General features: G+C 36.9%; 1 protein-coding gene across 2 annotated transcripts; it reads right to left on the bottom strand.

Annotated features, from left to right (window-relative positions):
- rgs17 (regulator of G protein signaling 17) lies at nucleotides 1-24,169 on the bottom strand. Of its 2 annotated transcripts, none has more exons than XM_026933348.3 (6): nucleotides 23,815-24,169; nucleotides 21,605-21,849; nucleotides 11,435-11,565; nucleotides 4,616-4,690; nucleotides 4,029-4,260; nucleotides 1-2,355 (listed from the first exon to the last, which is right to left on the bottom strand). In XM_026933348.3, exons 2-6 carry the CDS (start codon nucleotides 21,605-21,607, stop codon nucleotides 2,170-2,172), a joined length of 627 nt encoding a protein of 208 aa, XP_026789149.1. In that variant the 5' UTR covers nucleotides 21,608-21,849; nucleotides 23,815-24,169; the 3' UTR covers nucleotides 1-2,169. The 2 variants fall into 2 exon arrangements, with proteins under 2 accessions (XP_026789149.1, XP_053088936.1); XM_053232961.1 differs by lacking the exon at nucleotides 23,815-24,169 and adding an exon at nucleotides 23,058-23,447.
- Nucleotides 24,170-25,982: the final 1,813 nt, after the last annotated feature.

The following is a 25,982-nucleotide window of genomic DNA, read 5'->3' as shown; positions in this document are numbered from 1 at the left end:
TGGGCTTGTACCACTTTTATTAAAAATACTCACCATAGACTTTCACTGATATCTAAGAGGCCAAAGCACTTGTACTAACCTAAGATGATTCAACACTGTCACTGATTCCCACTACACGTCTCTCGGCCCCTCCAACAATAGCTGTATTTTTAAAAAATATATTAATACACACAAGTTATATTCAGTAAATTTCCCTTATTGTCTTTTGAGTCAGCAAGTTCACGTTTTGAATGAGAAACAAACGCACTCCAATTCAATTCAGGTCCAAATCCTGGAAACGCATGCAAGTTGTTTTTTAGTAAGACGTGTAAAGGCTTGCAGGCTGACCTAGTTCTCTCTTCGCATTGGCTGATGCTGATGTGTGAATCCACTAATGCTATAACAGTGATTTTAAAAATGGCATCAGTGCAATGCTGGTTGAGTGACAAAGGTCTTCAGTGAATTATTGTACATCTAGAGATTGGCACTTTAAGTGCTTTTCCAAGCACCAAAAAAAAAAAAAAAAAAAGGAAATTCAAAACGAACTCGGGCTCACTCATTAGCAAACCATTTCATCAAAGTGCCATCTTCAAACTCAAAGCGTGTTGAACAAGGATACGATCGGCGTAATTTACTCTTATTAAAAGCTAAGAGACGAGAACGTGATGATACCAAGCAGGCATTTATATACTGTTTTGTCATGCACTGGCTGCTGCAACAGGAAATAAATTGGCATCGAGTTGACAGCAAAAGATTCAAGTCTGAATCTAAGAAAATTGAGCTGAAAATACTATCATTTTCAGGGACAAAAATTCTAACCGTATAGAAACGCTTTCAAGAATGGTTAGCGCAATTTCATCCATAGTGGTTACTCGGATTGTATATTCTGACATGTTCAGTGCACAAAGACATAAACGCATGCTAACAGGCTGTGCACTGCTCCTGGTGGCCTCTTTAAAACACTATCACCACAAAGCGGCCAACAGTCAAAATGCTTCATGAGCTTCATACAGACAAGTCCATGAAGCCTACACATATAATCAGCTAACCATCAATACAAATCAGTCCACAAAAAAAAACAAAAACAAACAAAAAAACAAAAACAAAACAAAACAAACTTTTATATTAAAACCAGAAGCATGTTACTTAACATCACCTCTGAGAAAAATGTGTCATTGTGCAGTGCCTGAACAAAGACATAAGTCATTATTTCAAATACAGTGATGCCTTTAAAAACAAGGCAGTGTTCACAACCTTAAGACTTGGTTTAAAAAAAAAAGGCATTTCAATGTAAATGACAGTTCTAATTCTCTCACGTACCTCTGAGATGTTGCTGATTTATTTTCAAGCAAAACTCTTAATCCAGCAATGCTTACAACAAGTGACATACAGTACCTGTGCTTCTCTCAGGGACGAGTGGACTGGGAGGGCCTGGGAGGACGCGCACAATTAACTGTGGTTGTTGGTCAGCGTCAGCAGCTTCTGTGCCCTTAATCGATATCGAGGCATTGTGATTTTTGCAGAGGAAAGTCATGTTCATGGTTTGTTTAGCTGCCCAACCACAACACTAGCCCTTACATATCCCAGTGAAAAAGTTGTTACGACGGACGAGAAATTGGGCAGACGGATGACAGTGGTAATGCTTCCAACAGAAAAATTGTCAAAACTACATTTTCCCTTAGCTTACAAGAGCTTTAAAGGCTCTTTCCTCATGACAGCATAAGACGTACATTTCTTATTCGAAAACCACTGCAGTCCTGCCAGGAGTTAAACGTCAAAGCTAGAACCAATTCCAAAATCTTGTATCATGCAAAGTCAGGCGTTACCTGTTGTAACAACTCTTATCCAATCATAAAAATGATCATTATTCAGCTGTCCTCAAACACATGAGGCAAGTGAAAGGGGAACACGTGGAGGGTGAGAGAGAGAGAGAGACAGACAGACAGACAGACAGAGGGAAGGAGAAGTAAAGAACAGGAAGTAGGGCTCGGATGGTTTTCCTTACACGATTCTTTTTGTCACAGTTGGCTGAGCAGCTCATATTGGCACTTAAACAGGAAGTGAACTTCGGGCTCACTACTGGACGGTAAGAATTGCTTAACTACTCGCTCTATGTATAGGAAACCTCACACCTTTCCGTAGTGGCACCTTAGGACGTTTTTTTTTTGTCTTGAGTTTTTGGCTGGAACCTTAGGTGTCTAAGCAGGCTCTCTTTCGTTCCAGGAGGTCCCTGTAAACAGATGAGTTGAGGAAACGTGGGAATGAGTCTCTGTGCATGAGCGTGTAGATCTGGAGCTGTGCCTCCTCGTACATCAGGCTGCTGGGCTCTGACAGGCTCTGGTTGATGCCCTCCCTCACCCGGGAATCCAAACTGACCTACAAAACACAACATATTTCTATAACTTACATATATAGCAAGAAAAACAGTATAAAACAGATTGTTTCGGTTTTAAAATCTGATTGGCTGAGCCATGTTCATAGCTGCTGTAAAACTGTACATGCTGTTGTATATGCACACCTGTGACCACATCACAATAACTAAATTCTGTATAAATGCGCTATGTTTTAATATCAGTAATCCTAATCACCAAGTCATTTTTCATCAAGTCATATCTTTGTCTGTTATGTTGTTTAGCAATCAAAGCTTAGGAAGAATTGTTTATGGTGAATAATATTTAAAATATAATAAATAAAAAATCGAATTATTTATTGAACTCTGGATTTTATCATCTTTTTTTGTGGCCACAGGGCGGCATAAAACCTCTCGAAGGAAAGCGCATGAGTGGACAAAAAGTGCCTCGTACGGGTGAAAAAGTGCAATTTTTTACTATATTCGCCAGAGATTTTCAGTAGTTAAATGATGTTAACTATATATCTGTCTAATGTTAGCTAAGTCAAATATACACAGACAAACAGACGCTAACAAACTCAAACCATTCTCTATTTACCTTGACAGAAAGTGAGGCCACGGCGTCAGTGCATCATTCACGTGGGGAAATAGACACGAGGGATAACTAATGTGAGATGGGGAAGGGGGCAGGACTTCCAAGGTGGTAGTTAATATCAGAGAGTTCAAAACAGCTACACAACTGTCAGTCATTCTAGATTCACATGTTGATTGACTCATCTGCCATTTTTATTGGGGAAAAATTAGGAAATGCACTTTGTGTATTTTTTAGAGTGATAACACGTATTCCGACGCATATTCCGATGTTACGACGCATAGTTCCTACCCAAAATGCGTAAAGGCTAGCAGGTCTGTCTATGTAATAATTATTAGTCACTATGTCCTATTTAGACTAGAAATGCTAGGGATGCGTCTAAATTTCATCTGAAAAGTTTTTGGGGAAAAAAATTGCAGAAACATTGTTAAAGAATGCCATTCCACAAAATGTATAATGCTATATAAATACAAACTTCATATAAATATATTCTAAATACATATAAAGAATACAGTAGATAGTATAATAAAACCTGCTGTAGGTGATGGTACACAATGTAACAACCTGCACTGGTCATTGCTGATGTGCTCAAACATCTTTGGGCTATTTTCTAATCACCTAGATTTGAAAAAAAAAAAAAAGGCATGGAGTGGCATTTGTAATCTTTTTGATGGTTTCTGGCAATCTTGAAATTGTTGTGCCCTAGTCATTAGCCAATCTGCTGAACTGTAAATTTGCACTACAAACCTCTATGTCTCAGTATAAGAGTGTATTCAATGCATGAAGTAGCATTGAGGAATCACTGGTCAACATTTTAAAAGTTAGAAAGCTCGAGTTATTGCTAGAGCTGCATTTCAGACAGCTGCTTCTCATCCGAATTACATGGAAACAGAATATAACAATCACACATATTCACCAATTAGAGGCTTTGTTTACTCCTACACCTTTAGCAGTAAGTTATAATGAATGTGTCAGGAAATGAAATGATGTGCCATGAGAGCTTCTCTCCCAGCGATGGTGTTTATATAGCCTTTATAGACATGCCAGTCATGACATGCTCAATCCAAGCTGGAATAAAAAATACAGACTAAAATATTGACATCCTACCTCTTTTGGTGACAGGATAGAAACATAATCCTCATAAATGATCCTTGCTTTCTCATCTATAGCTGCTGGGTTGGTTTCCTTCTTTAATTCCTCACAGGCTATCCAGAACATCAGGTTCTCCTCACTGTACTCGGACCGGAGGAACTGCCGAAAAATGTCTCTGCCCTCTGAGGAGCGCATCATGAGCTCGAAGCTTCGTGCCCAGGCTACAACTTCATCCAGTGTGGGATGCCTTCAGCACGAGAGGAATGCAACACAGGCAGTAAGGCTTTAATAACCAATATAATATACTGTTATAACTGTAGGGATAAAAATTGAAAAACTGTAGGGATAAAAATAGGACTTTATTAAGCTTTAATGGCTGAGAATCTTTGAGAAGCGTTATATAAAAGAACCATAATTTATATTTATAAAATATTAATAATATTAAAAACAATTTAGAATAAGGAGGATGATTCTTGTCAGTGTTGTTTTTTTTAATTTATTTTGTTGCAAAAATACTATGGAATCACCTTGCATCCACCCCTCAAATAGATCCCTGCTCACTGTTCAGTGGAGAATTAAAAACAAAGCTGCTGATTACTTACTGTTCTTCTGTTGCTTCTATGCTGTCCATTTTTGTACATGTTTGCCGCTCGGGATGTTCCCTACTCTCTTCATTCCTAAAGGGGAAGTACCAATGGGGCTGAATAAAAGCACTGAGTTCTGTGAAGAAAACCAGTCTAGCATCACCCAGTAAGAAAAGGGCACACATTATTTTTAAGTAATGAAATTTATTTTCATTTCATTTCTTTTCATTCTAGATTTTAAAATGTCTGTATCCTCTGACTGATTGGTATCACACGCGTGTGCCATTTTCATAAGCGCATACACTACATCACACTTCCTGGCAATGCCTGGTCTGTACCATGCATGCATAAATATCTTACAGCAGTGGCTGGATGAAAAAACCTTCATATTTATGTGTTTCTTGTAGAGCTGGATTAGCATTTTATGCTGCTTGTGTAGAATAAATATAAGTGATTTTATCTTTATCAGTGATTTTGTGGGTTTTTTTAAATAAGGACTAAACATACACAGAATGTGCTGTTACAGGACAATAATCCACAGCAGGGTGGTGTGACACAGCTTACCACAAAGCAGAGTTAGAGTTACCACTCTGAAGTGCTATTATTTTCCTATAACAGCACTTAAAATATTTTATTTTTCTTATACTTCAGGATAAGAAATTGTTGCCCATGGTTACAATTTTCAGTTTATCAATGGATGATAAGCTGTGCTTTATTTCTTAGTTACACTTAATGTTGTGGAGACGAGTTTGTTCCTGTAATCATTTACATTACAGCAGTTATAAACAGTTGTTCCCTCACCCGCCTCACTTTTTCCTTTCTCTTGAAGTTAATGAGACAAACAAACAAACAGACAAACCCCGCTGTTTGTCATGTTTGTCGAACTGAAAACTGGAAGTGCTCGGGTCTAAAGACTTTCCAATGGTGGCAAACTACTGTCTGTTACAAAGTGCTGACACTGGAGACTCCATCCATAAATGTTAAATACATGTCTCCTCTCTATATTTATCATCCACCAAACATGTCTCTGTGAATGAGTTGATACTATAGACATGATATTAAAGTAGAATTCATTAATATATACCTGTGACTTGTCTTGCAGTCAAAACTGCCAGAGCTGCTGTTACAGAAAATTAATCAACACTTAATATAATGTAACATAATTTGATTTAATTCCCAAGAATAATAAAATATTCTCTGAAATTTTACAAAAAGGCTAATTAAAAATCCAGCACTTGGTTTTTGGAAGGTGTATTCTGAAAGTCGGTTATGGCCAAGATTTTTATTTTTGTGCATTACTAGTAATTATGGAAATATAATTTGATGATTAAATAATTATTTGACTCACATGGCTGGAATTTGTAACATAGCCTAAAACCTTTCCTGATTATTGGTGGTCAGACATGCGGGTGCCATTTCCCTAGAAATTGAGGTTAATTAAGCTATACTACATTGTTTCTTTCTAACATGATGTTACAGGCCCAGGGATGTACTGAAAAGCTGGAAAGAAATCCTACAGATGTATCTAACAACAGCAGTATTCAAAAAATTATTTCAGTTCCACTTGTAGAAGTGAATGGACTATTCAGCTATGCTAGGGTGAATAATGTAGAAGGCAAAGCAGTGCTTCCTTTCATCACACAGGTAAGCCATTGGCTACACAAAGATCCATTCATCTAATGATGGTGGCTTGAGTTCAAGGTCTGAATCAATCCACTGAAGACACAGGAATAGGAACTCCGGATATGTTGCTAATGGCCCTAAGAGCAGCAGGAGTAACGATGGGTTTTCCAGAGAGGTTTTCCCTTTGTGGCAAAGTGTCTTGAAAAGAATTTAAACTAGAATCTCCAAAGTGTAAACAATTCCCAGAAAAATGATTAGTAAGAAAAAGATTATAAAACCCCCCCCCCAAGCAACTTTCTCTCACTCAACTAACCGATCTGATAATTCCCAAAGCCATTCAAGACTTTCTATTTTGGGTTCAGAGACAAGAGAGGCTGCCTTTCCTTTCTCAAAGTCTCTATTGTGTAAGTATAATTGAGCTTGCTAGCCAAAGGGGTCCACACATGCTGAGAGCACTCTAAATATATAAAGTGTTCCACACAGCTGTTTTGCATGTGATGTGGGGACAGAAATAGAGGCCTACACAGCTGATAAATACAGAGCATAATAGGGAATGGTTGTGGAAACCCGACCTTATAAACACAGGTTTGTGCCCCCTCACCCCCCCACCCCCAATGTTTTCTTTATTTTTTTGTGATATTTGTGTTCACATGAGTGTAGGGATTAAAGTGAAGGAGAAAAAATGGCATGCCTGAAAATTTTCCCATCATTGGAAAATAGAAAAGGAGCTATAAAGAACCCTATACTACATAAAAATAGAAAATTAATTACAATTAAAGAAAAAAATAAAATAGAAAACTAATACAGTAAATATACTATACAGTTGGGTCCAAAAGTATTTGGACAGTGACACAATTTTCATAATTTTGTTTCTGTATACTACTACAATGGGTTTGAAATGAAGAAATCAAGATGTGATTGAAGTGTAAACTTTCAGCTTTAATTCAAGGGGTTTAACAAAAATATTGCATTGACTGTTTAGGAATTATAACCATTTTTAGTCCCTTCATTTTCACAGGCTCAAAAGTAAACTGGACATTTGACTCATAGGCAGTTTCATGGTCAGATGTGGCCTGTTTTCTCATTATTTCTTGACAAATTAAGGAGATAAAAGGACTGGAATTGATTCCAAGCGTTGAATTTGCATTTGGTAGTTGTTCATGGGAACTCTCACTATGTGGTCCAAAGAGATGTTGATGCAAATGCAGGAGGCCCCACTAGGCTGAAAAAACAAAATAGACCTATCAGACAGATAGCAGAAACTTTAGGAGGGCCAAATCAACAGTTTGGTACATTCTTAAAAAGAAGGAATGCACTGGTGAGCTCAGCAACACCAAAAGGCCTGGGAGACCACAGAAAACAACTAAAGTGGACGATTGCAGAATTCTTTTCTTATTGAAGAAAAACACCTTCACAACATCTAGCCAAGTCAAGAACACTCTGGAGGAGGTAGGCCTATCATTATCAAAGTCTACAATCAAGAGACGCCTTCATGTATATAAATACAGATGGTTTACCTCAAGATGCAAGATTAACTTGTACCAGAATGATGTGAAGAGAAAAGTATGGATAAGTAAAGGAAGGGTTCATGAGCCAAAGCATATCTCATCATCTGTCAAACATGTGGAGGCAGTGTTATGGCATGTATGGCTGCCAGTGGAACTGGGTCACTGGTGTTTATTCATGATGCGACTGCTACAGAAGTAGCAGGACAAATTCTGAAGGGCACAGAGCTATACTTTCTGCTCAGATTCAGTCAAATGCTGCAAAACTGTTAGGACAGTGCTTCACAGTACAGATGGATAATGACCCAAATTGTACCACGAAAGCAACCGAAGAGCTTCTTAAGGCAAAAAAAAATGAAATGCAGAGTCAGTCACTTGACTGCAACCCAATTGAGCATGCTTTTCACTTACTGAAGACAAAACTGTCAGTTTTGTCAAAAGTCACAAACAAACAGCAACTGAAGGCAGCTGCAGTAAAGGCCTGGCAAACCATCTCAAGGGAGGAGACACAGCATTTGAAGATGTTCATGGGTTCCATGGATTTGCATTCAAGTATTAGAAATAATCCTTATAATTATGTAAGTTTGTCCCTCCATTTTCAAAGGTAATCGGACAATTGACTGATAACCAGTTTCATGGCCAGATGCGGCCTGTTTCCTCATTATTTCTTGACAAATTTAGGAGATAAAAGGTCTGGATTTGCATTTGCATTTGGTAGTTGTTCATGGGAACTCTCACTGTGTGGTCCAAAGAGATGCCGATGCAAGTGTCAAGGCCATAATAAGGCTTAAAAAACAAAACAGACCTATCAGAGAGATAGCAGAAACTTTAGGAGTGGCCAAATCAACAATTTGGTACATTCTTAAAAAGAGGGAATGCACTGGTGAGGTCAGCAACACTGAAAGGCCTGGAAGACCACGGAAGACAACTAAAGTGGATGATCGCAGAATTCTTTCCCTGGTGAAGAAAAACCCCTTCACAACATCTAGCCAAGTCAAGAACACTCTGGAGGAGGTAGGTATCATTGTCAAGTCTACAATCAAGAGACACCTTTATGAATGTAAATACAGATGGTTGACCTCAAGATGCAAACCACTGGTAACAATCAAGTACAGAAAAAACAGATTAGACACAGTACGGATGGACAATGACTCAAAACATACCACGAAAGCAACCCAAGAGCTTCTTAAGGTGAAGAAATGGAATGTTCTTAAACGGCAGAATTAGACACCTGACCACAAACCAATTGAGCTGCTTTTCACTTACTGAAGAAAAAACTGAAGGCAGAAAGACCCACAAACAAGCAGCAACTGAAGGCAGCTGCAGTAAAGGCCTGGCAAAGCACCTCAATGAAACTCAGCATTTGAAGATGTCCATGGGTTCCAGATTTCAGGCAGTCACCGACTGCAAAGGATTTGCATACAAGTATTAAAAATAATCCTAATATTTATGATTGTCTTTGTTTGTCCAATTACTTTTGAACTTGTGAAAATGAAGGGACTATGTAAAAAAATGGCTGTAATTCCTAACATGCAATAGTTTTGTTAAATTCACTTCAATCATGTCGTGACTGCTTCAGTTCAAATTCATTGTGGTGTACAGAGGCAAAATTATGAAAATTGTGTCACCGTCCAAATACTTATAGACCTGACTGTATGACTGTATGTGTTTTTTTTTTTTTAAACTATCAATACAAATCAATAACAGAGCTCTTTGGTTGGATGTACAGAAATGTCATAACTATCGTAACAATAAACAAGAAAAGTGCTTTTATTTTAAATAATACAACATAACGACATATTACTTTAGCTTACATTACTAGCTATTTACTACCTCCTAGTGGCATAGTGGCTTAGGATTGCCAAGAAACATCTCATTTGCATATATTTTTTAAAATTTCTAAAGGAAAAATGAATGAATGCAACATACACAGACCCCAGAGCTACTACCTTTTGGCTGTAAAACAATAAATATTCAAAAAAAGATTTCCCAGGTGCTGCAAGTTAAGAATATTTTTATGAAAACAGAATAAGGTTTCAGAAGACACAGCTTTAACAAGAGAACAGCCTGTAGAATAGCCTTACATCCAGGCTGAAACTGTTCACACTGAAAAGTATGTAAAAGAATGAACTTCCTATTTTAGTGTGGTTCATTGCAAAAAAAAGCTATTTCTAGCAACTACAAACTGACTTTTGCACAGTACTGTATTTCACTGCAGAGGAACAGAAGAAATATTGTTTATCAGTATTATTTAGGTTATACTGTTTTTGCTTTCTGGACTCTTTCAGAGTTTGCACAAAAAATGTAGCACAGTGCAGCTCTGATCAAACCTGTAACTAATCAGCATTTGGTAACACTTTAGTGGGGGTCACATAGCAGACATTAATTCATAGCTAATATGTGTGTATATATTGTAAGTTCATTTTCTGGCAATGTGTAGGCTAAGTAATGATTAGTAATATGTCTGTAACACTTAAGTGTTTTCACAGTCCTCTGTCTCAGCATGAGCCTGTGAAAATGGAGGGACTCTGTAAAAATTGCTGTAATTCCTAATCAGTTAATGCTATATTTTGTTAAACCCCTTGAATTAAAGCTGAAAGCAATATCACATGATTATTTCTACAACAATTAAAATATTGGTAGCAATTTACATAAGGGGTTTAAATACATTTCCAAAAAAATGGTATTCATTAATGAGAAGCAGGTAACACCTATATGAGAACCCTGAATAAAGAATTAATAAGCTGTAATATTACCAAACGACTATTTATATGCACACTTGTTACTACTAATGTTAAGCTTTATGTTAATTAATATTTCAATTTGGAATGCATCAATACAGATAATCATATCAGGTACCGGTCCAATGCACTGCTCATTTACTCACACATGGAAAAATGCTCTGATACCAGCATCTAATATCACATGATACTATGTGACATAAGCCTTATGTACATTGTTGGGCTATTGAACAGATGACATTAAATGTCAGCGATCTGGACGTATTTCGTGATTAATGATGGCAATCAATCAAAGCAGACTGCAAACTGTTCTCGGTGAAAATATCAAAAGGAGGAACTACAGCATCTTCCTACAATAACCTGATTAAAAAAAAAACATCTTAAAACTCTGCAGTATACGGCAGGAACTGAAGCTGAACCAGTCTACAGACAACACTAAGTGAAAATAACAGCGCTTACGGAATATGTTGTTCTTGGCAAACAGCCAATATTGGTTATTGACAACGAGGGATTCCAACACAATGAAAACAAAAATGTACCTTATGAACAACAGGCATAGCAGCCTCAGCGCATGAACACACACGTGCGTGCATTTCATGGCCACAGTTTTAACCCGGGGGAATGTAAACAGATCTGAAATAAATGTTCTGTGACAATCCTGATTAATACTAAGTAGATTACTCATTTCTGTATCAGTTTAGGTATTGGTATCATCGGTATCAGATTACCGAACAACACATACTTGTACTTGGTCTTAAAAAAAGGTATTGATGCATCCCAGTTGGAATATGTGATGCCCTGTACTGAAATGATATCCAGGATTTGATCAGAATTGGTAATGATAATGGCTAAAATTCCAGTGGAAGTTGCAAACAGCTAACAATAGCTACAATACACATAGCAACTAATAGTTTTATCCAATCTAATTTCCGTATCTGGCTTTTTTCCTGTAACAGGACGTGACCTACCAGAGGCATTTGCAGCAGCCGCACCAGCACAGACAGCAGGTGTTCGGTCTCGGGTGCCCGGGGGCCTGAGGGGGTCCTTCAATGTGGGCCTGCTGCTGTTTCCTCATCTCAACTCCACTCACACTCTGCGGCTAAACAAACATCAGGACAACCTTCAGTTAAACTCATCACAACACCTCATGTTAATGCAGCGAAGACTTAACTGAGATCATATCTTGTTAAAACAAACAGATTTTAGACATTCAGTTTTCAATTTTTACATTCAATTTTTACTTAGACAAAATCTTAGAATGCGGATTTTAAATTTAGTTTTTTGGAGGCTTTCGTGGTCTAATTGTAATGTAAGAACACTTTAGAGACATCATAGTCATTGGCAAGTTAACATGTGCTACAGGAAATGGCATGGATTGCAAATTTTCCGAATGTCTGTATACTTATTATTCAAATAATTTCAAATCAAATAATTGGGCATTGAGCCTTTGTGAATACAGCTAAGACCAAGAAAAGTTTCAAAAGGTTATGCATTTTTCTGTGATCTCAAATTTTCTGTACAGAAAATCCACAAAAACGTTCCAACTTCATATTCTCTACTTCAGCAGGCAGTAAGATGCTCAAAGAGTATTCATCTAACACACTGGTTTGTTCAGGTTTCCTTACATCACTACAAAAGTATCAGCGTCATGATGCTGCTTTATCTGCTTCCTTTTTAGTACACAAGGAAGACATGCGTGATATAAAACAAATTAAACTGAAAATAGTAACAGATCATGGAAACTACCGAAATCCTATTGGGCGCCGGGGCTTTAAAACGAAGGGAGGAACAGCGCAAATCTAAATATGCTTTGTTTAAAGTTACAGGTATGATTTGCATAATGGGTAATACTTTTGATATGCTTAAACAGGAAAGTAACTGTCTATAGTCTATAGTCACAGTAGCTACAGGACAGACAGTTGCACAAACATGCCTGAACAGTAGCACTCATCTGAGAAACACATCAGCGTCTTAACAAGAGCCATTAGCCATTAAAGCAAAATCTTGAGGCTGAAATGCTACAGCTTTCCTGCTCGTATAACTTAAGCTGGCTACAATTCAAAGGAAATCTTCATGACCTTCATGACTTACATATTTTCTTTTATGATTTGCTGTCAATTTATCTGTAGATAGCATTTTTAATTGCAGTCCTCTAACTTGACTTTCATGTTTGTTTATTTATTCATTCGGCTTCCTATTGAGAAATAATGCAGTCGAAGGAATGGAGGGTTAAGGGTTCTAATCAATGACTCAGTAGTGACTTGCTCGCGGTGATGGGATTTGAACTCAACTTTGAACTTAATAAATAGTTTTACCTTGTAGGGCTGCACGATATTGAAGAAAAATGCAATATGCGATAACTTGTTAAATAATGAGATATGCGGTATGATAATGCTATAAGTGTATAAAATCAATTTAAATTATACTTATAAATATATATATATATATATATATATATATATATATATTTAAAAACTTAAAATAACATAACCAACAAGTTTTATGTTCTTTTGAGGAAAAGAAAGCATTCTCTGCTATCTGCGTTGCCCTAAGATTTTGACTTTTCATAACTTTTTTGAAGTATTAAAATCATTCGGTTATCGCAAGGCCCTTGCAATATGCATATCGCAATATTTGCATTTGCGATATTTCGATAATTTCAATACCCTGTATGAAGGAGAAACCATTTGTTGTATGGTCTTTTGTGGAATTGTCTCTTTTAAAGGTACCTTCAAAGAGACAATGCAAAGAATCTTTTAGGCCAATTCATACCAGACACACCGCACAAGCATAGTGTACACATGTCACATACAGCGTCATGATCTCATTCAATCTGGTGTGAATTCAGGGTTAAGGGTTCTACATTTACCATTTTTTTTCTAAGCCTGCAAGTCTCAAGTTACTATTTTTTTTACAAGCATCTTCTTTTGCTTGTCATTCTGTTTAAATGGGTGACTGGATTTTTTCAGCAACGGACTTTCATATAAAGAAAACAGCAAAAAAGCTCAACAAAAATTCTGATGTGTGAGAGAACCACTGAGAATGTGTCTGCTGTTCAAAGATATTCAGCTAAAATAAATACAAATACACACTCTGTAGTATTGTACCTTAATCATTTCTGCAATAACTTGTCCTCCATAACAAGAATACAGTGCAGCATTCTGCATAGCCATGGATAACCAACCTACCCTCTTGTACAAAATATAGCAAAGACAACAAAAAAAGTCTTCTTCCCCACTCAGGGAAGAATCACACTACTCAGTAGAATACAACATAATGTAAAATGACGTGATGTTCTTACCCGCAAATCCATAATATTGTCTTCAAACCTTACAATACACTGCATTTCTCATAGTGATCCAAGAGCAGCAATCAAAGGTCAGCTAAAATGAGCACAAATGAGCACCTTTGTGTTGTGTATTATGACTTCGTTCATGTCATTAAAGGTAGACATACAATGCATGGCCAGCACCAGTTAGGCAGTGGAAAACATGCATATTGATGCAAAACATGGTGAGGAACTCCTTTGTTTATGCCTGTTGTATTCATCAAATACTTTGGGAAATATGCAAAAGAGTAAGCTCTCAGTGAGCTAGAGAAAACAACAATAAACTAGCAGTGGTTCAGAAGACATCTGTGGTGCGTTTCTAACCTGTACTTTCCATCTGTAATTTTTTTTCCCTCATCCATGTGCTGTAAGAATTCAACACTAGCTTAGAAAGTCACCAATGGACAAAGAGCCTCTGTGTACTTTTCTAAACCACGGTTCAACATTTTGGGTGTGGCTAATTGAATTAGCACCATGTGTGTTGGGTTAGCATACATTGCCATGATTTGGGAATCATTTCAAATCCAAGTGGGTCACTTTTTTAGAAAACTTATTAAAGCAGAGTGCATGGATTGTGCAACGTTATGAGTATCACTGCACTCTGTTCCAAAGTGAAACTGCCATACATCCAGACATCGATGTGGAACACAGGTCAACTGGATTCATCCCTGGCATTCAGTACCAGGAACTGGATTTTACGGCATATTTATGAATAATCTCATTTGAATAATCTCAACGTGAATAATCTCATTTGTTTACAGACTCCCAATGATCTAAACAAGCTGTAAAGTAAACAAAGGAAGTAAACAGTGCTATTTGTGTCAGGTTTACTGTCTGCATGTCAGTACACTCTTTTAGAACATCATTGTACCATTATTTCCAATTGACAATTAAGTCAGGGACGCAAACCATGGTCAATCAAACTTCCATACAAGCAAACATAGAAAGGCAAAGACCTTATGAAAGACAGATCTGTATTCAGTTCATAGATTCATTCGTTCATTTTCAGTAAACACTTTACCCTAATCCAGAGTCTTATACACTCATTTGCACATAGAGGCAATTTTTAGAAGTGAATTCACCTACCAACAAAGAACATGCAAAACTTTGTACAGATCATGACCAGATCAAACCTGAAACCCTGGAGCTGTGAGGCACCAACGCTACCTGCTGCACCACCTTAAAGTCAGTTCAGTCAAATTGAAAAGAAACATAATGGACACACTACACCCATATATAGAATGTTGTGTTTTAGTAAGGTCTTGTGCCACCACCAGCCACCAGAGCAGCTTAAATGTGTCTTAACACACATTCTACAAAGTTCTGGAAGTATATTCAAGGGATGATCCCCATTCTTCCAAAAAGCTAATCTCGCAGTTGGTGTCGGGATGATGGTGGTGGAGAACGCTGTCTAACGTCAATCTAAAATCTCCCACAGATGTTCAACTGAGTTGAGATCTGGTGAGTGTGAAGGCCATAGCATATGATTTACATCATTTTCAGCCTCATCAATCCATTCAGTGATCCTATGGATGGGGGCATAGTCATCCTGGAGGAGACTACAAATAAATCTTGCACCAAAAATAAATCTTTTTACTTATTTTTTTTGGGTGTGCCCTTTAAACCCTCTAGTGCCACCAACAGGCCATGTTTGGACATACATTTCTACATATAACTTTAAGCATTTATCAGACAAACAACAATCCAACTGCCTATAAGTCAAATCATTATGATTAAGTCCACCATCTTGGACCATAACCATAACTTTTATGTTCAGTCTTCTCTGTTATTCAGAGCTGAAGAACTAACAGCAGTGACCACTTATAGGGAAAACAGCAAACTGGAAGTAAGGCCATACTCAATCTCAAGAGTTATTTAATGTACTGACAGTAAACTTGGTGTACTGACACTACACTTTGGCGGTCTGATTAAAATATGATGGAAATTGTTTAGGCATTTGACATAAAAGCATGATTCTTTGTTCATATGATTTCTTTGGTAATCCTAGTACAAGAAACATTGTGATACACTATATGGCCAAATGACCATCATACCCATATGTGTTTGTTGAACATCCCATTCCAAAACAATGGGCATCATTAATAGGGAGTTGCCCCTCTTTGGCCATATAGATTTGAATCCACTGTATACAGAGCCATCTAGAATTTAAATTTTTCACTACTCCTGCTCAAATCATTATCAAATTTGATATTCAGATGTCGCCTGACAAAAGTAATCAATAGAACTTTTAATATTTTATACCTATAATGTATTAACAATGACAATGGTGATGATGCTAAAGAGAACACATGAACAGGCCATGAACTTAGCAACATGGACTTTGGTGTTCTTTGTTCACTGGAGGGTTGCTATTGGAAACAAAAACTGAGGTCATATTTTGGCTAAGCTTTTGTGTACTGACACCATATTTGGTGTATTTGTTTGTCACATGCTGGGACTACGCAAGAATGTTCATGTTCTTTGGCAATTGCTGCCTCAGCTATATTTCAGCTTGTTTCCAGGAAGTCTGAAAAACATCTTTATAATTGCATAGTCATACAGCTTTGTATGTGTTTTTGTACCTTTATCCTGTTTTCCCTAACAGTCCCCATGGAAGTGTTCTGCGTTCTTGAACACTTTACTGTACACACATTCCAGCGCAGCAAGTGATGCAGAGCACAAAGCACAGCGATGGCTGACTGCACAGTGTTAGCGCCCTCGAGACAGATGTTACAACACACACCCCATGTGAAGTAGAACGAGTCCATCTCACATTCATTTATTAACAATAAACTGCATCAATGCTTTGACAAAATGCTTAAAATAGATTAGCATCAATTCTGCTGATTACTTCCTGTAGCTCCACTTCAACAATGCTTAGATGCCTTGTAATACAAATCCTACTTATTTGGTATTCTGTTTGTTTTTTGCAGCTGTAATTATTAGGAAGCTTCTAAGATACCTGATAAAAAGATGGATTTAGATATATTTCAAATCCAGAAATGAGTATGTTTGTTCTGATGTGTATCTGTTTAAATAACAATGTACTAATCAATAGAGTTGAGTTACATACATGTAGTAAGGATGCTTCTACTCACAAAAAAATATAGCAAACTTAGAGGCTACACACAGGTAATTTTAATAATCTGAATGGGGAGCAGACAAAAAAGGACCACATTTTCACAATTAATTAATTAATGTTAATTAACACGATTTTCAAAATGTTCTAATCAAGATTGTTGTTTACATATACTGTATATTCACGTTTACATATACTGTACATATTACATTAACATTTTTTTAAACCAATATGAATGGAAAAGACAGCCTTCTTAACTCCTCCTATAGCCTGTGCCTTAACAGCCTCTTTACTCATAGTAAAGAAAGGTGGAAATATCACTTTGGAGATATGGAATTGGTACAGGTTTGAAAGGTCACATGAAAAAGTTCATGTAAAATATAATGCTGCATTCAACTTACCTCGTAAGTGGTAATTCGCCAGAATTACGTCATTTTCTACCTCGGCACATTCGACAGACCAAGTGGAAAAAATGTTCGCCTCCGTGTTCGTCTTTTATTAAGAACAAGCTAGCCTACTAACTGTGTTGAGTGATGTATATTTTCCTCCTCAAACAGCGATCTGTATAGTCAGTGTTATAGATTTAGAAAGCGAATGTGTCTGCATGTTGAATGATCTAAAGCAAATACTTGTACATACAGTATAACTCATTTAAAGATAAGAAGTGCTGCTGTGGTTACTGCTGATGCTCTGAGCAGCCATGCTGATTTGACGTCACTCCTTAAATGGGAAAGAAATTCGCAGTTGAGAAGACTACCCCAAGTTGATGAGTAGGAATTTCAAGTTTAGCTTTCACTGGATGGAGGTTGGGAATTACAAGCTGCGACCTCTAGTCGAACGCAGCATTAGCTGAAACATTTTCATTTTCCCCCCCATGCCCTGGGGGAACGAAATTACTGATGCGGTGGCATTTCATATCACAGAAGACATGGTGCCAAAGAAGGGTTCATTAAGTTGTGCAAATATAGTATCAGCACCATCTATAGCAAATAGGGCAAACAATGGTTCTTTTAAATATCCTTCATTTAAATATCCTTTATTTAAAATAAACATTGCAATGTTTGCTGTAGATGGTGCTGTTACTATTTTTGAACATCTACACTTTCCAAAGTCCATTCTAATAAAAAAAACCTTTGAAATATATTGCATTATTTTTCAATTGCATTATGTAAGAATTAAAAAACTGAAATTGTAAATGAGAATTGTTTGTAAATTTGAAAAAAATCAAGATTACATTTTTTTTTTTGCAATATTATCCAGCTGTAACTTGTGTAAACCAACTCACAGAACTTTCTTCACATAAATAGTGATATAACTTTTGAACCTTAGTCAACAACTTAAGTCATCATCTCTGATTGAAGCCCCAAAAGAGACAGATGTGCTGTATGCTGGCCTTTTCCTAACAAAATTATTCATTCATCAATTCTCAGTAACTGCTTTATCCTGGTCAGGGTTACGGTGGATACAGAGCCTATCACAGGAACACTGGAGGCAGAGCAGAAATACACTCTGGATCACAAAAAAAAAAAAAGACATATAGTATGTACACGTTCACACTTAGTGGAAATTTAGATCAGCCAATAGTGGTATGTGTTTGGAAAATGAGAAGAAAGTATGAGAGTACCCATTGAAAACCTACATGATCTACTCCTAAGAAATTTTAAACCCAGGTATGATTCACAATTATTTCAGTGAATTACAATGTTTAGGGAAAGAAGTTGATTCCTACATGTTCTCTGACCTTTATGTTTATCCTGATGCTTCTCCTCTTGTTCTGCTTTGTTAGCTGGTGCCTATTTACTGTATTGTGATAAACTTGTCACACTATTTGTACTGTCTTTTATGTTGTACTGTGATCCCATAGGCACTTACATACTATATGTGTGTATATAAATTTGATGACAGTAATAATGAACTTGACTTTCCATACAGGAAATGCTAGTGCTTTATGTTTATGATAGCAAACAGTACAAAAATACACTGTTGATTACATGTAAATTATGTTACATTTTTCGGTTTCTTGGATAAGATTAACAGGACACTTCTTGACTTTTGGGCTCAAAACATTAATAGATGCATACTGAGCTACCATATTGTGGCCTGTGTTGTTACTGTAGAGGCAGCAGCGCTAATACCTTTGCACCACAAAGCGCTGTGAACAAAACACAATTACAACAAATAAATAAGTAATCTAAACACTGTTAATAAAACAGACTGACTCACTTGCAACATACAGTGAATATTAATAAAGTGTACACACCCCTGTTAAAGAAAAAACTTACAGTAACCTGCTTGCATAAGTGTGCACACCCTTTTATAATGGGTCATGTGACAGTGCTCAGAATGAATCAGTCACATTCAAACTCATGTTCAGGAGTAATTATCATACAGCTGTCATTAATGAAGTGATTCTGATTAAGCCCAAATAAAGATCAGCTGTAGGATTTTTTATTTATTTATTTTTTAACATCTTTTTAGTGTTATCCGACTGCTTAAGCCATGATCCACAAAGAAGTTACAAAGCATGTACAGGATCTCATTGTTTCATTGAGCATTTGTACAAAGAAGAGAGGAATAAAATTGCAAAGTAAGTAAGTGCTAAGTTGGTAGACTCTCACCCATAAAGACTGAGTGGTGTATTACAAGCAAAAGGTGTTTTGACAAAGTATTAGTTAAGAGGTGTGCACACTTATGCAACCAGGCTATTGTAAGTTTTTTCTTTTTCTTCCTCAAAATACATTTCTATTTGCTTTTCACTTGAATTTTGTTGGTTGCTATATCACATTAAAGGTGGAAAAAAGATCTGTCACAATTTATCTTGGTTTCATTTTTTACATTACAAAAACCTACAATTTTAACAGGGGTGTGTAGACTTTTTATATCCACTGTGTATGATTCATGCTTAGATGTTAAGATATGTGTAGTAATGTAATATGTTAATGCATAAATAGTGCCGTTGCGGTCATGTTTTCCCTACATTGATGACTTCCGTCACATAGAACCCAGATGTGTGAAAAGGATCTATAGCTGGAAAACTGGTTACATAAAAAAAAAAAAGTACATAATTTGCGAGTTCTTTAACACATGGTGTTCAGAATAACAAAAGTTGATTTGATGTGACTAGAATTAGAGCTCTTCTATTTCCTACATTACCTAAAATAAATATTTGTCTCTACAGTAATACAATAAAGAGGTGTTAAAACGTTCAAAAGATGCACAATATAAATGTCAAAGAATTTAAGAATAAAAGGGACAAAATAAACCCAGGACCTCCTGTTTACTCGACGCACAACATGATTAATCAAGCCGCGGTGCCACATTAGTGTTTAATAACTACAACCAAGCAACAGCGATGAACTCCGGAAAAATCATCCCACAAATGACACAGATACAATCTTATTTTGAAAACATCTTTCTCTATCGTATTAGCCACTAATTTCATCTGACTAAACTGCATTTCAGCCCTCTCTGCCAACACGGCAGGATGAATGTATCACTTTGATAGAGTCAGATTGTGTATATTGATGATACAACCGCTACATTCAACACGTGCCGATTAATTCATTTTCAATTATCTTACAAAAATACTCTGTATTTTAGGAGAATGTGAAAAAGTCTTTTCTACTCCTGCTCTGAAACACAATCCAAATTCCCGACAAGACAACTAAACTGAGATTTTAGCAAGTTTGAGCAAATTAGTTATGACACAGCATAAATGATTTCTTTTGCAGTGTAGCACAATAATATTTAGGGGTGCTGTAACAAGATCATTTTAATAATTGATTAGTCATGTGAATTAATCAACAGATAATCAATTAATCTTAAATGTGGCTTGTAAATGTGAAGTGCTGCGACAAACATCACTGTATTTTTGTTTATAGTTTACTTCAACCATTTAATGTGAAACAAAACATTTATGAACATTTAACATCTTGCTACTCTACTGACGTTCTCCTCTAGGGCAAATCTCTAATGATTATTCCCTGTTATGATAATCATTTTAAATTCCAAATAAGGAATTTGATAAGAAATTTATTTTAAAATAAAAGCTTTCAAGATACTTGAAATTTGTGCATTTAAATGGATCTTTCTCTGTCTCTTTATCTACACTGTACTAAATCACTTAGACGTTCATCATCATTAATTTCAACAAGGCAATATTAAACAGGCGAAACTTAACTGGCCTCATTAAACTCTGAAACTGCTGCACATATTTTACTACTACATCTCAAAAAATATCAGGCCCTTTGAATGAAATAATAAGGCTCTAACATCAGCATATTTCATTCACCAAGCAGGAAGTGCTTTTTAATACCCATGCATATCTGCCACTTCAGTAGTGCATTTTGAATCAAATAAATCGAAAATGCTTTTTTGCACTGCAAACAATCACTGTGTATCAGACACCCAACAGAGCAACACGTGTTCAAGGCCCAGTTTCACAAAAGCATTGTAAAGTTAAGATGGTCTAAACTGGTGTTTAATGCTTGCTCTAGCATTTTAAGAGGATCTTTGTGCTGTGATGCTTTCAGAGAACTCAGTCCAGTGTGGTTAGTGATGTGAACAAACTGTGATTTTGTATGCGATTTCACGAAAATGTATGCGATTTCCTCTGCAGCCCTGGTGTTTAAAAGGGAATCACAGGCTCAGAAAGCACAAACTTTTTATACAGGACTTCATTCAATAGTCTCACAAAGGAGTTTTTAAAGTGTCATAATGTGCAAAACCTACCATGCAAATTAGCAGCTCTCCATCCACAGATCAGGCAGAAACCTCATGGCGATACAGTCGAACGTTGAGTTAGGAACGGTGCCAGGATACAAACGCACTGGTGGCCTCTCGTTTCTTCTCTTACCATCACTGGTTCAGGATGCTTGAAGAGAAGGTGTGGTAGGTAGAGGTAGGTTTGCTACACCTGGTATTCACAGGCAAATCCTTTTCTTCAATCAAGGGCAAGGAACACCAGGATAAAACATCTAAAAATAATAAAAACTGTTACTTTTGTGTGCGAGCAAAATGAAACATTCATGTTAATTAACATGCTATGCCAGATACAGATCCATCAGTGGTCAATAACCAACTGACTGAACTAAGATGTGAAAGATGTCAATCCTGTCCGCTCTCCAACCTGGGTCGAGTTTCCCAAAGCCACTGCAACACAACGATCCTTGTTACACGCTAGAGCGGCCATCACATTGAATATTCTCTCTACCAGTTATAATTTTGAACTTTAGCTTCCTTTAGAAACAGGATCTTGATCTCAGGAGAAATTCGGATGAATTGAAATAAACAAAGGCGATGTGGTTGCACTAATAAAATGCAAGTAATACAACATGCCAGGACATGCTGTTGTAGGAAAATAATCAACAACAATCAATAATTTCTTGCTATTTTCCTAAAACGGCATGCTCCGCTTTCTCCGTTTTCCGTTTATTCCTCTTTTACCACAGACATTTGCAAACGATTTGAATTTTTAACTTATTAATGAACAAGTTGTGCTTTTTAACCATTTATAGTTACGTTTAAAGTTGTGGAGACAAGTTTCTGCTGTCACTTATGTTACGGTGGGTATAAACAACTGTTACCTCATCAGTCGCTCTTTTTTTCTGTCTCTTGAAGATAATAAGATAAAAAAAAAAAAAAAACACAGCTTGTCATGTTACCGAGAAACCGGAAAGTGGAAAGTCACCAGAAAGTACTCTCTCGGGGTGGGACAAGAAGGCGCTGACACTGGAGACTCCTTCCATAATACAGAAAACTTCACCATATCAACGATTATAAACGTATTTTTTGAAAGTGCGGTTACTATAGAAACAATAGCGTACTAGAACAAGTGCTTTAATACAAACCTGCGACGTAAATTATTGTCAGAGCTGCTGTTATCGAAAAATAATCAACACCTGACTGCTCAGAGTCACGAATTCAAAAGTGTTGTGGTATAACTTATTTTAAATAAGAAAAAAACGTAAAGGTCCGAATGCCAACCCAGCCCCTAATTCTAACCTTAACGCTTATATTTTTGATACGATTTGAGTTGTGTGTTTGAATTGTTATGAATTTGTTAGTGTGAGACCTTGTTGGCTCTCTCACCTGCAAACTACAGGCAAAAAAAGAAGAGAAAAGAAATGTCTAAAAAAAAAAAAAAGTGTAAGAGGTGCAATCACCATCATCAGATCATCTTCACCTTAAGAAGTCTCACCCAGTCCAGGCCCAGTGCACTTTACAGCATTAATAAAGTGAAGCATAACCCAGCTTGGTTCATCCTCAGTGCTTCTGTAGGTAAGAAGGACTATTTATTTAGTGTGCTTCATCTGTCAGGTCTTAAATAAGGAGCTGATGGAAAGCAGATGGGCGATCAAAAGGAAGGGGACTCAAGAAGCGATAGTGGGCGGATAGCTACTGTTTGGAAGCGTGGGAAAACGACAAGGATGAAGGGGTCTCGATTTTTTCACGCAAAAAAAAAAAAAAAAAAGAAAAAAGAAAAAAAGGAACCCCGTCCAGTGTAGTCGCTGGTGTTTCGGGTGCAAGTGAGCGAGAAATGAGCAGCACTCGGTCAGGAATAGCTCCAGCCCTGCAGGATTTCTGTGTGTGATGGGAAGAGGGCTGGATTGCTGAAGCGCTTTGGCGTTGCTCTTCTCACTTTGCAGCTGTGAAAAGATTTGATTTGTGCATCTGAACCAAGTCACTGCAGGTAAAGAAAAAAAAAAAAGCGCAAAGCCACGGAGACATGTCTTTCAGCTCGTATATAACCATAATTATTTGCTATCGCTTTACAGTTTCGAGCTCACGACCAGCAGAACCGCATTTTGTTCAGGACGGCTACTTTTCGGTTAGCTAACGTTAGCCGATTCATATTCTACACGACGAGCTAGCGAGCGCTGCTAGCCGCCGAGAGCTAGCGGGACATTTTGAAACCGGCAAAAGAACATTTCTCGCCTTACCCTCTTCTTTTCCTGGCGTTACTCTTCTGAATGCGTTGACTTTACAGTTGTTTTTGACCGAAATTCGCGGTGTCACGCGGCGAACGCACGCCCTGCCGTTTTATCTCCATCAGCGCTCACCCTGTTTTTTCTGCCATCCGCCCAACTTCAGCACCGAGCCAGTGGGGATCGCACTGCGCATGCGCCGCGTGGCTCCAGCTGTCAACGCGCACGGACCGAAAGCTGCAGGCTATACGTCCAAACCCGCATACTACCCTACTAAACAGTACGGAAAAATAGTACGGTAACTATAGTAACCCAAGGGTCGCACTGTTTAGACTATTTAGTGCGGTAGTATGCGGTGCATGCTCACAGTCACGACGAAGGCCATGCAGAGAAAGTTATTTTAGCATACCTGGATTACTGTATGTGCTCTCACATGACAGCAAAAATGTGATGCTTAATATGTCTGTGTTTTCTTTCACATATTTATATTTCAGACTTAATACTTAAAAAAAACAATAGTGGTAATAGGAGTAATGTAAATATGAGCTTTGTAAAAAAAAAAAAAAAAAAAAAAAAATCTCATTGCACCTAACATCCGTAAAGTTCACAAGATCTTTTTAAATTAAATTAAATTAATAAAATTATGTAATATGCAAAAAGTATTTATGACAATGCATTGGATCTACAGTAATTAAGCGACCTCAAAAACGAACAAACAAACAAAAAAAAAACAGTTAAATAAATAAACAAACACATAAATAAATAAATACCATATTGTGTTATCGTATAACAGTAGCAATAAGTTGAAAAAAAAAATAGCCAGTAAGATGAGATGATCTTGTATCTTGTATATATGTTTTATTAATTAATCTTTTTATGAATTCATTCATTATTAGAAGGAAAGTTAGCCGAATGAGGCGTACATTTTAATGCTTCATCAAGGTTTATCTCTATGCACACACATTTATAAGCTGCTCATGTCTGATTCCTGTGTATGAGTTAAGAACACCATTACAGCGTGTTGGTTTTGCTTTGGTTTCTGCTCTTGCAATACAGCCTGGATGTCCACTAGGAGGCGCTGATACATTAGTTGCTGAACTTTGCTACACATTTCACGACTCTACTTTTTAAGACATCAAACACCTTTATAATACACATTCAACTCTCAATTGGATGGAAAGACATATAGAAGTGCTGAAAGTGTTATATAATTCATCTTAAATGATCTATTTATGTATCAGGGAATATGATCAGCTTCTTAGCACTGATCATACTCTTTGAAACTCTATTTCACTGGAAATGTATTCATTCTTCGTTAGTAACTGCTTTATCCTGGTCAGGGTGGATCCAGAGAGTATCCCTGGAACACTGTGCAGGAAGCAGGGACACAGTGAATTCACACATAGGGGCAACTTAGCATAGCCAGTCCACCTGTAAGCATGTTTTTGGGAGAAGGGAGGAAACTGGAGAACCCAGAGGAAACCCACATGGACACAGGGAGAACAGGTGAAACTCCACAAATGATGTGTTGTGTAACTGCAATTCTGGGCAGTGATACTCACATTATGAAAAACTTGGTCGACTTGTTAAGATTTAATATAAAACTGGAAACTAATTCTATCGCAATCATTTATTTCAGTAGTTATTTCAATATTTCATTTCTTAAAATGAGAGTAGAAAATATTCCTATAACTTTAGCATTCGGATAAAATAAATGTGTCTGTTTTGGGACATCTATCATTTTCCTTTAAATGATTTCCTGTACCCTTTCTTTCTAATTTCTAATTTAACTGCTGTCTTAAAAATTTTTTTTGTCTATCTATGACGGGATATCTATTACATTAGTGGCCTGTAGACTACTGTATTATATAACATAGACGTCAACCGGGGAACATTGCATTAGGAAGAATAGACTATAAAAGTGTCACATTATGTCTGCAGTGGCTCTGTTGAATGATTCAGATGTTGCCTATATTGTGTTGGATGCTTATAGCATATACATCTTCCCAGAAGAGAAAAGTCTGCAGTACTTTAGTGGAAATATTATTTTCTAAATTTCTACTGCGGTACATATTATTGATTGCCTGATTAAAACCATAATCAGTAACTAGAAGCACTCCATTATCTTGGTAATATATTTCTGATTACTTTCCATTATCATGTTAAATTAGTTTCCATTTGGA

Source organism: Pangasianodon hypophthalmus, chromosome 3 (genome assembly GCF_027358585.1).
Source record: "Pangasianodon hypophthalmus isolate fPanHyp1 chromosome 3, fPanHyp1.pri, whole genome shotgun sequence".
Classification (NCBI taxonomy): Eukaryota; Metazoa; Chordata; class Actinopteri; order Siluriformes; family Pangasiidae; genus Pangasianodon; species Pangasianodon hypophthalmus.
Note: the sequence above shows the minus strand (reverse complement) of the source record. Positions and strands in the feature narration are given on the sequence as shown.

What these genes read in the sequence shown, in the direction of transcription:
- rgs17 (XM_026933348.3), bottom strand. An exon ending in GGCTGCTGCAAATGCCTCTG is followed by an intron (nt 4,691 to 11,434) that starts GTAGGTCACGTC and finishes CTTCCCCTTTAG; the next exon opens with GAATGAAGAGAGTAGGGAAC. An exon ending in CTATCCTGTCACCAAAAGAG is followed by an intron (nt 2,356 to 4,028) that starts GTAGGATGTCAA and finishes TGTGTTTTGTAG; the next exon opens with GTCAGTTTGGATTCCCGGGT.